The following is an 11,542-nucleotide window of genomic DNA, read 5'->3' on the forward strand; positions in this document are numbered from 1 at the left end:
AGTTCCGAGAGGCTCGCCCATCTTCATCACTTGCACTCACATTTGGTTACCTCAAGTATGCCAAAAGTTAAGGCTGCCTCTCAACTCTCCAGTGCAATTGCTGTCATATTTCAGAAGTTCTTTAGTACTTAAAGAACTCCAAACTCAAATCTAGTGGATGTAATTTCATTGCACAATGCCACAAAAGTATTTTTTACTAAATATGGAACTACAAAAAATCATGTCGTACTATTTCTCGTGTACCAGACAGGGAGAAGCGATTCACACGGTACTTGCCTCTGGAACAAACATTTGTGAGGAACCAAATCACAGAAACTGTACCAGCTACTACATAGTAAATTAACTCTACCCCCTCCAAAACCAGAATAAAAGTGCACGCGTTACTTTCAACATTTTAAAACACCATATTACCGTGCCCTTACACATAAAGAATGTTAAAGTATTCTACAAATATTGCTACAATAATAATTTGATTAAAACAAACGAAGTATATTCCAATTTTACAACCCAACTAAAAGGGACAAAAAGTAAGTTTATTTGCCCAAGATGACAGGAGAATTCCACATTAAAGCCCAAGAAAGATTTAGGTCTTGCACTATTAGCTTTTTAGCTCACAGTAAGACTGCATTTCTCCTTCAAAAGATGTAAACAGTAATAAAACTACAGGGAAATGTACAAAACACAATGCCAGAAAACAGTTTAATTAGTCCAATGCCCTGTTCATTGCAAATGACAAAGCAGAAGCAGAGTTCTGAATTAAAAAAAAAATCAATGAAAAGATATTCATGAATCTTACATGTAACTATTTCAAATTTTTATACTGTAGAAATTTTCAGAAAATTCAGTACACCTAAAATTCAGCCCTTTCCTGTTCTAGTCAGCTAGCACGAAATGTAATACTCCTTCCACTCTCCTCTTAGACTAGAACTTGTAGCTGAAAAAAACCCCAGCAATGCAGAAACTTATTGCAGATAATTCCATAAACAAAGTCAGTGCAGAGGGTCTGCATTTTAATGAAAACCAGAAGGCTTTTATTAGTATAATACTTTTTTTTCCTTCTTTTCCCATCCAGCTGAAGCACTGACATACATCTGAAGACAAACCTCTAAATTTTCTGCCAAGACAGCACTGGGACCGGGGTACGTAAACTCACTAGGGGCAAAATGAAACAATCTGACAGGAATTTCAGCTTTCACTGAACAGTTTGTTCACCATTACAAGGAAAGAGCTGAACATATCTGGACTTCAGGGAATTCTTTTCTCTACCAAAAAGAATTCAAGTTCTTTAAAAAGTATGCACGTGTTGCATGAACAATGAAAATTTAATCTGAATTGTGTTAAATAACTTCCCCTCCACAAAAAAATAAAACACCTTATGTTGCTCAATTACTAGGTTTACCAAGAACACTAAAAAGTGCTCTGCAAATATAAGGACTGAAGTATTTAAAAATACTATATTAATAAATGAGGGTCTCACCCAGGTCAATCCAGTTTAAGAACTAATTTAAATACAACACTAATTAACTTTTAGGTATCAGTCTTATTTCAGTACATCTACAGCATCAGTGACTACTCTACACAAGCAACAACAACAAACCTTCAGTCTTCCAGCATTTACCTGCAAACAGCTGAAAGCACCAATTACACCTGCTGGGGCAACCCTCAGCCATGAGCACAATGCCAACAGAATTCTATCTTCCCATGCTTTTTTCATCCCAAATTCTGAGGGATTTGTGATTCCCGAGATCATTACTTTGACAGATACATGCTTTAAAGAAATCCTCAGCTTGGCTGAGATAAAGATCCTGCAATCTCCAACAACTTGTTTATTATTCTCACTCAGGAAATCAAATGAGAGCTGCAGCATTTAAAATCTTGATACAGGCAACTCTTAGATTTTGTACTATCAGCAAGGATACTGCATACATCTTTTACAAGACAGCCATACTTTTCCAGTGTTCAGAATTTCCAGATTAGTAAAGTCCCATGTATGTTTGTACAAGCTTCACTGAAAAGCATATACACTTCCAAGTGCGTAAACAAGTGGGGCCATAAATAAAAACACATGCCTTTTTAATAGATATCAGATGATAAAGCTTTCAAAACTCAAAAAATCCCACTTTCTAAACAGACAGTCAAAGACATGTATGCATTCTTAAATTATGTTCAACATCAAACCCAAACTGATAGTCTCATGACAATGACACACCCCTTCCTGGAAAAAACCAGTAAAAAGGTCAGATGTTTATGAACCAGACAATTGCTGGAAAAATATGGATAAACATTTCCAACTAAAACTCAGTACAATTGTTTTCACACCAAAGCCAAAAGTAACTACACTTTCAATAACCAAGTATTTGATCCTTACATAACTTTCTAGCTGGAAATCTCAGGTCTTCCCAAGGATGAGGTAAGCCACACAACACTGCTTGTGAAAGACGGGAACCTGACAGCGATCAGGCATTTTATCCAGCATGTCACCCAAGACAGGGGAAATGTGTAACCATCCCATGCATCTGAAAACACTGTCATCTTATACTTCAGCCACAAGACACATTCCTTGCACACATTTGCAGACCACAGCAGCAAGAGTACCCATTGAAGAGAGAATCTCTACAGAGTACTGTTTGCAATCTTTGCATTACACTGATGGACAAATCTGGGGGCAAAAAAAAAAAAATTCCATGTTCCATCTCTCAAACATCCCCCTGTTTCTTTAACAGAATATATGTCAGCACACTGGAAAGTAAGCTTACAAAATATTAAGATTCAAAAGCACATAAGAACTTCCATATGAGATACGGCTGGATATTTAGAATTATTTACAGTGGTTTTTGTATCTGTATTAACAATGCTAGTAACTACATAACCATATCCACTTTAACAATCAATAAAGGTTTCTCAGTTTCAAGAGAAAAACCTCTTTTTGCTTGGGAAAAAAAACTTCTATTTAGCTAAAAATAAATTTTCTAATCTAGTGAACAAAAATGCATAAATTACTACAGTAGAAGTATGCTATATAATAGCTACTTTTTGAAGCTAACTCCTTCATATTTACATTCTGTGGATGTTTTTCATCTATAATTACACTGGACAACTTTTAAAATTAGACAACATCACCACATGATTTATCTTCTACAAAAAAACACTAAGATTTTAATGCAAGAAGGAAACAATGTCTGAAAGCAGGACTCTGAAAGCATAAGAAAATTTTTAACAGCTTTTGAAAAATTACTGATGCAACCGAGTTATTCAATATTTTAAAAAACAGAACTTGGGTTTATGCACAGAATGAATTTTGTTCAAGGAAAGATTAAAAAGAGCACATCACCAAATATTCTTTGATCTTTCTTTGGTCCAACATAAGTAATTTCTAAAATACTACTCTACAGTGCCAGTGGTTTCTTAATTATAAAAGATGGTGTGCTTCTGGCCCCAAGGAGCTCACAACAATAGTATCATTAAATCTTCTACAGCCATTTCTTTTTAATCATGAAATCTCAGCACAAAAAGCCCTCAGCAAAATTTCTGTTTTAAATATTTATCAAGAGGTGAGAAACAGATGGCTAGACTGGTTCTACAGACTGAAAATGTTCTGACATGGTATTCAAACTCTTTTTCTGCCAACTGCTATTAAGGAGTTCACAGGGGTTGGAACAACAGAACGTGCATCCGAAGTTAAAAAACATCCTTCCTGGTTGTTTTTTCTTTTAAAGAGACAGCACAAACTCTTTAATTAATTTCCAAAGAAGACACTTCAGAGTGCCAATCACACTGTCTCCTCTCATTACACCAAGAACTTCATTATCAGCTACACTCCAGTCTCCAAAGCTTAGTAAGCATTTAGCATCAAAGCAATTGCACTACATATTTGATTTAACAGCACAATAACCCAAGATGGCAATAACCAGGTATATTTTTAAAATATTCTATGTTAATACTATTTGTACACTTTACGCCCACCACGAAAAGAACTCCAGATGTACAGAAACACACACTGAACAGATGCTCATGCTGAGAAGTTTCTTAAACATATCATAATCTATCACTTTTATTTCCAAATATTTAAAGTTACTAAACCCCACCCCAATTTTAGTCCTATCTATCTATTCTTGCCTTGGATATTGCAGCACAGTGTGATAGAAATCAGGGCACTCTATAAAACAAAAATACAAATCTAACCACAACTTCAATGTGTTGAACTCCTACTGTTCATGAGGCGAACGTAAGTGTGCAGTATTTGAAAAAAGCATGACATACTCCAAAAAGTTAATTCTGCAAAGTATCTGTATCTAAATAAACAGCAGCAATTTTCTACTACAAATGAAGTGCAGCAATGCTACTTCGCAATTATGTACCACCTTTCTTCAGATGATTACTGCTTTACAAATGTTATCTATGAAGAAATTATATATCAAAGATAGGAAAATTTGGCACCCAATAATAAAATGTATTTCAACTGAATTAGACAAGACTTGCCAGTGCTCTCTACTCTGTTCTAACCCTTAAGAGAGTATTATGCAAAGCAGTTCACCAAAGTATCTTGGGTCCTTTCTGGTCATACCATAAGGAACATGCTACAGAGTGACCACAAAGGTACACACACCAATGAGAATAAAATTATTTGTTGAATAAGACTTTCAAAGCATAATCAAAATTTTTTATTGTAGTAAGAAAGCAGAAAAGGAGAGCATATATCCCACAGCACAGAAAATGTTGTGGAATGAAACAGTTCTAATCACAGGATGGCTTATATGATTTGACATTTATTTTGTTATTATTACTTTACATTATTTCATTCAGAGCTATCAAAAGAAACACAAGGAGCATGTTTTTTGGCCAAGACACACTGAAAAGCACCAAGTGCTTTAGTCTAATCAAGACATACACATTTTGTACAATGCACACTCACTTCAGAGAATGGTAGTGTGCTTGTTAAAAACAAAATCTTTCTTGAAAAACAGCTACCTAATTTAAAGAATTAGAAAATACTGGCCAATCAAAGAAAATCTTTCCTTTTCCTGTCCCCGATGTAACCATTTAATTAGCATATGTATCATGTCAATAACAGAATTGCTATATTTAATAATTATAACATAAATGCCAGACATGAGTTGCTTTCCTTTTCCCCTAAGTTTTCTTCTGGCTCCTTATTTGTCTCTATATTCATCTATGCTCAGTTTTTACTGTATCCAAAATAGCATACAGTATAAAAGTACAGAACAATTTAAAAAATACCTCAGAACTGCAAATCAGCATAAAATATCAAAAAACAGCATGAAGAGATACAACTTAAGAAGGCAGGGTTAAGGACATATTAAAAAAAGTCTGATACAGAATCATCAAATTTGCTTCAATGAATTAGTGAAGCATATATATGTAAGTGCACATGTTTTTTAAAAATTATCATCTAGATACCAGACTTAACCCTGAAAATTTCCATTTTATGAGCTGAAAGCACTAATGAAGGAGAGCTTTAGGCCCAATGAGGTGTCCAGAAAACCTGAGCAGAAGAGTTCTCTGCAGCTGGGGACCGAACACCTTGTGCCCTGCTGCCATCAGCAAACACAGAGCAGCTCAGGCTGCCTCCTGAAGCTCCAGTGATGCTCATAACAGGGAATGATGGAGGAATTGCTACAGCAGAACACAAATGTCTAAGAGTTTATTTTTATATTGTTCAGAGCCCTGTCTTTGAAGACCCACAATACTGGTTTTCCCTGTGTTTTTAACCTAGATTTAGGATAATTCTTAATGAATTTGATTTTGTGCCAGATCTCCAAAAAAGTAATCTTTACTTGCCCAGCACAATTAAAGTTTAGTACTTTTTAGAGTAAGTGAAGCACTGAATATTCTTCTAAGAAACCAGTCTGATTCATAACATAGTATATTTTTTAAAGTATGGTTGGATTGAATTTAAAAAATGTAAAAGGTACCCTGTAATGTAAAAACTTGCATTGTCAAAGTCTAGTTACATAGTTACAAACAGACCTTTTTATGCAGGAAGTTACCTCAGTGTAGAGTTGCAGGTTATCTCCAGATATCAAGCAAAAAATACATTAAATTTTGCTACAATATGAGTATTGCAGTAAACCATTTAGCTTAAAATTCTGGCATTTCTTCCAACTAATGTGTAAGAATTAGTGACTTAGGAGAAAAGAAATACAGTAGGTCAAAATAAACTTCAGCTAGTTTCACAACACTGTGAGTTAAATGCCCATCATTAAAAGGAAGTCTGAGGTCAAAAACCATCTTTTTTAATATGTTTCTTAAACACAGGACAAAGACAAGCACTGAACATACGACAGAATATAAAACTTTCAAGTGTCATTTAAAGATGAACAAAAAATAAAAAACCAAATACAATTAAGAGGCTATGAAAATGAGCTGATATGAGCAAACTAAAACTCTGTTTTCTAAAGCAATACGTATCTGAGTGCTTACAGTCAGTGCTCACCCAAATGCCAACCCCACTCACCTTAAGTGACACTCACCCCTCACCTGAAATTCATACAGGCATGAGCTGCACACACACTCTTGTGTGGCCAATATAAATCACAGCTTTTACTTACTCCTTACTGCCAATATCACAACAGTTTTAGCTTTCAAGCCGGCTACAGCAGTGTCATCAGTACTTAAAAAGTGCATTTTGTCTGAATTCTCATCGTGCCTACAAATCCTAGTAAAGTACAAGGTACTATGCAAAACACTAAAGTAACCCCTAAATACCTTTAAATCAGGCTTCTCCGCGTAGCACACGTGATGCTATTGCATCTTCATTTTGCATAATCAGACACAAGTTAATTCAGGTGGCTTCAGGAGCTCCGCGGGCACTCCCAGTCCCCGCGCCCCACCCAGGCACTCCGCCCGCAGCGCCACGGCTGCCCCGGCTCCTCGGGCAACCGCTTGTCTCGGTGTGGAGCAGATCTTTGCTCCTCTAGAGACTAATAGCCCTGCACTACAAAATACCGATAAAGGTATTTAATTCAACACACACACACAAAAAAAGCTAGGTCCAGATTAAGTTCCTGGACCAGAATTCAAGCTGCAACGTTTAGCTTTCTGTAGTTGTTTTTTTTCTCAGCACAAAAGTCTCTGTTTCACAGTCTTTAAAAGCAAGTAAATGCAGGGCAGGCGGCATTTAAAGTGGGGACATGAAATACTCCTTGGTACTATTCTTTTTTATGCCCAAGCATTCCCACGATCAGCGTTAGCTCCAGCAGCAGGGAAGCTGACAGAGGAGATACACAACGCCACCACTGCGAGCAGACATCGCCGTGCCCAGCTCCGGCACTCCCCCGGGAGAAGCCCCGTCTTTGCCGTCCTCGGCACGGCCACAGAGCCTTCGGAGCGAAGAGGGGAGCTTTAAGAAAAGACCTAATGCGAGGCAGAAACTGCCTGTCTCGTTGTGGCCAATTCTTCGTATTTCAAACAAACACAACGCAGCGTTAGCCAACATTCTGCGGTACTTTTACAGACAAAGCTATACAGTAGCTGCATCTAGCTAAGGCCGGCAGCTGAAAACCCTTTGCTCCTCTGAGCAGCCCGGCGCTTTTCGGGGGGAGCAGCAGTTCTGCCGCCGCCCCGAGGCTGCCCGGTGCGGGCCGCTGCCCGGGCCGCGCCGGGACCCCGCCCCGAGCCGCGCCGTGCCGTGCCAGGAGCACGGTGAGGGCCGCGGCGCTCCCCCGGCCGCACACAAAGCGCCCGTCCCGCCGTGACCGCGCCGGGCGGGCTGAGGGCGAGGGGCCGCCCCGGGCAGCGCCATGGCCGCGCAGGCGGCGCGCGCGCACCGCACCCCGGACGCGGCGCTCCCGCCCCGCCGCGGCCCCCGGCCCGGCGCCGCCGCCCTCCGCCAGCGCCGGACCCCCGCCCCGCCCCGCCCGAGCCCCTGCCCGCCGCCCCTGCGCCGAACAAAGCGCAGCGCCTCGGCTCCGGCCGCTCCGCGCCTCCCCGGGGCAGCCGCCCGAGCAGACAAGGGAAGGCGGCGAATCTCAGACACAATGAGAGGCGAGCCAGGACTCACCCACAGCTCCGTGCCCCAGCTCATGGCTGCTCCGCGGGCAGTGCCGGCTCCGGCAGAGGCGGGGATGAGGCGTCGGGCGGCGGCCGGAGAACGGGGCCCCCCCAGGCAGTGCCGGTGCCCTCGGTCACTGGGGAGAGGCGGCGGCGGCGAGGAACGACGTCGCTCCCAGCTCCAGCTCCGCCTGGCTCGGGAGGGGGAGCCGCGGAGGAGACTGGGAGAGGGGCGGGTCCGGCTGGAGCGGCGGGGCCGCGACGGGAGCGGCCGGCGCTGCCCGGAGCCCCGAGCGGCCGCGGGGCGAAGGTGTCGCGCCCGGGGCGGCCCCGCGTTGCTACTCATTAACGAGGCGACGGCGAGGCCCCGGGGCTTCGTGTCCCGGGCGGCTGCGAGGCCTCCCCAAAGCGCTGAGTCACGGCCGGCAGCGGCGGGGTCCCGGCTCGCCCCCTCCTCACCGGGCACAGACGTAGACAACGATTTTTGTCTTGTTTACATCACAGCTCCAGATGTAAATCACAAAGTGAGATTTCAGGAAAGGTGAGGGAGGCAGCTGAGGGAAAAAAGCTCATTTTTGACAGAGTACTTGAATGAATCATATTGACTGTAAGAGGGACTTTCCTCAGCATCTAGAAAAGGACAGCTGTTAAATCCTTGTCAAAGATTATTTTTTCCACCAAAGTGTTACAAAGCTACCAATAGAAAGCAAATATTTTGAAAGCCACCTGAATTAAATTCTCCTCTGAGGGCATAAATTTTTTTCATTTTCCTCTCCGTTTTTGCTTAGAAATAATTTTTATAAGGTGGGCTAAAAACTCAATATAATACTAAAATAATAAATACTGCTAAGTCTCTATATCATGAAACAAAAATTACTTAAATCCAATCCTTTTTTGATTCCCAAGTCACCTTTCAGTTAATGTGCCTTTGCATCACAATTTGGGTTTAGTTCTATTTTTAGTTCTAGTTATGAACCCTCCACATTTTAGATTCTAAAGATGAGATTCCACATGTAGGCACAGTTCAGCTGAAGTCTGGCACATTAACTCACTTGGTAGATTGTATTAATTACTGAAAATATTCAGCAAGCAGAATATATATTGAGGATTCAGGTAATGAAGCAGAAATATTTATTAATAATTTTCATAGTTTACTTATATGTTTAACTTCACTCAACTTACATGGCTTTCAGAACTGGCAAAAAGCAATGTCCATTAAATGCTAGAAAGATCAATCAATCAGCCTTTTGCTTAGCAACCAGCTTGTCACATATCTTAATACAATTCTTAAAAAAATATAATCAGATGATATAATGAAATAGTATTAATTAGTTCATTTTATATGCTTTCAATGTATCTCTTGTAAATTAATACCTATAATTTGCTGCACGTGTAATAATTTTAGAAAGAGGCATTTTGACACATTTTAATCACACTGTAATCCATAATGCACTCTGTCCCAACCAAGGTTTATAAATGCATGCAATAATTTGGGCAGCTTTGGTCTTGGATGTCTGGTGTGGCACTTTATCTTTTTTAAAAAGGGACACTTTGAAAAACAAATGTACCCTGAACCTTTAGTAGACACTAGAAGCAAGAGTCTTGATGTGAATTTGAAATTTGTTTGCAAGATTTTTCACTTCCTGATTATTTCAGGACAATTCAGATTTGCAATTGTTTCAGTTTAGATATCTAAAAATGAACCCTAGAAAAACAACTTTAGAGCTAAAATTTTCACCTTTAGAAGCCCCAGTAAAGTACTGGAAATTAATCTACTGGAAAATTGATCCTAAGTTCTAAATCTATGGAGTCAGAAGCATTGGAAATCAGGCACTTAATTGGCACTCAAATTTAAATACTGGCCTTTCAGTGCATTAAATATACATCAATAGAGTTTCAACGCATTATATAAATATATTTATTTATTTATATGTCTAGTTGGTTGATTGATATAAGAACCTTCTTTTATTTAACTCTAATTTAAGAATTAACTAATTACTGCTATTTCTGCAAAATGTGCAATGCCAACATTCTCAACATGTGAGAATTTGTTTTCTATTTAGAGCAATGTAACAAAATCAAATGCTTTCTGGTGATCTGTAGATATTTTAGGAGAAGGAAACTGCAGCCTGTATCATGAGTACATTAATACAATATGTAGCTACTTAGTAATGCTTAGAAAGCCTAATTTTAGCAATGAGAGGTTTTCCTAGGACAAACAGGATTCCTTCTTTCCAGGCAGCTCTCCCTGGAAAACACCTTTACAAACCCAAAGGTACAGCAAGCATCGGGAGCTGCAGGATGTTCCAGAGATTCTGAGTAACTTCACAACCCCCAGAAGGGATTGAGAGGCTGCTCTGAAATACTCTGTAAAATAGGACAGGTGCTAGCACAGCAGCTCTGGGTTGTACCTGCCTTTTAAGAGCACATGTACACGATAAAGAGGAGCAATCAAAAGAAATTCCTGCGCAGGCTTTGAACAAGCTAGCACCAGAAGAGGACACTATGATTGCACCAGAGCGCTGCTGCAGTCTGGCTAATTATTCATCTTTGGAGGTTAACAGTTAGACTTGGGAAGTCAGGCTGATTAGAATTTGTACACAGAAACGTACTCTTTCTGGGACCCACCTAGTGTTGCTCCAGGCATTGTGATTCTCATTTTGTAGAGAATTAGCACAAAATCTGCACAAAAGCCTCAAAGGATGAAGAAGATTCCAGAAAGTAAAGTGCAAAGCCTATTTCTTCCCAACATATTTCAGTGGTTTTATTAGTGTTTGAATTTAAATATGGGCACAACTATTTTCAAGATTGCTTTCTGATTTTTAGTTTGCTTTTAACCCATACTTCCAAAACCAGAAGCACATTTATGTATCAGGTACATACATAGAGATGTGCATTTCACCTTTACTTAACTAAAAGTCAATCAGTAAATATAGATCACAATAAGCTACACAGGTAATGGATTTGAAGTTAAGAGAAAAAAGGCATTTAGACAAATTATTGCAAGATTTGGAATTCATGAACAGTATATTAAGACCATGTGACTGAAACAAATTTTAATTAATTGAAAATAAAGCAGAAGTCTTAGCAGCATAATACTTACCATTTCAGCCTAGTGAGAAATCTGACATCAGTCAGTGTTACTGAGAAGGAGAAGGGCTCCTGCTTAAGCACACTCTTGCTTTAGGAGATTCCCATATAAATCCTGAGCTCTCCTCCAGTTTAGCAGTTGAGGATATGAAATGACCAAGCTGTAAGACAAGGGGAAGAGTCTAGCATATCTCTGCAGGATATTACTGGAAATGGTAAAATTAATCACTTACAATTGTGACATTGTTTCCATTATCAGGGAATGCAACTGACCCTAAGCCTAAAAACAATGAAACAAACATTACCCTAAAGACTGCTATTCTTCTAGTCACATCCTTAAAATCATCAGTTGGAGGAGGGGATGCAACCAAAGGGACTCGAGAACATATTAAAGACATATTCAAGTAATGTTACGTGCAGCAAAGGCTTCATGATAGATTGC

The 11,542-nt window shown here is 39.8% G+C and overlaps 1 protein-coding gene across 5 annotated transcripts in view; it reads right to left on the minus strand.

Annotated features, from left to right (window-relative positions):
• FNBP1L (formin binding protein 1 like) overlaps positions 1-11,136 on the minus strand; it is a 59,491-nt gene extending 48,355 nt beyond the window's left edge. For 4 of the 5 annotated variants that reach the window (XM_068199806.1, XM_068199808.1, XM_068199807.1 and 1 more), the window contains exon 1: positions 8,021-8,409. In XM_068199806.1, the coding sequence (XP_068055907.1) occupies positions 8,021-8,356 (336 nt within the window). In that variant the 5' untranslated portion in view covers positions 8,357-8,409. Of the gene's footprint in view, positions 1-8,020; positions 8,410-11,113 lie in introns of those variants that run through there. The other variant, XM_068199809.1, reaches the window with a different exon arrangement.
• Between the last annotated feature and the right edge of the window lie 406 nt (positions 11,137-11,542).

Source organism: Anomalospiza imberbis, chromosome 9, assembly GCF_031753505.1.
Source record: "Anomalospiza imberbis isolate Cuckoo-Finch-1a 21T00152 chromosome 9, ASM3175350v1, whole genome shotgun sequence".
Classification (NCBI taxonomy): domain Eukaryota; kingdom Metazoa; phylum Chordata; class Aves; order Passeriformes; family Viduidae; genus Anomalospiza; species Anomalospiza imberbis.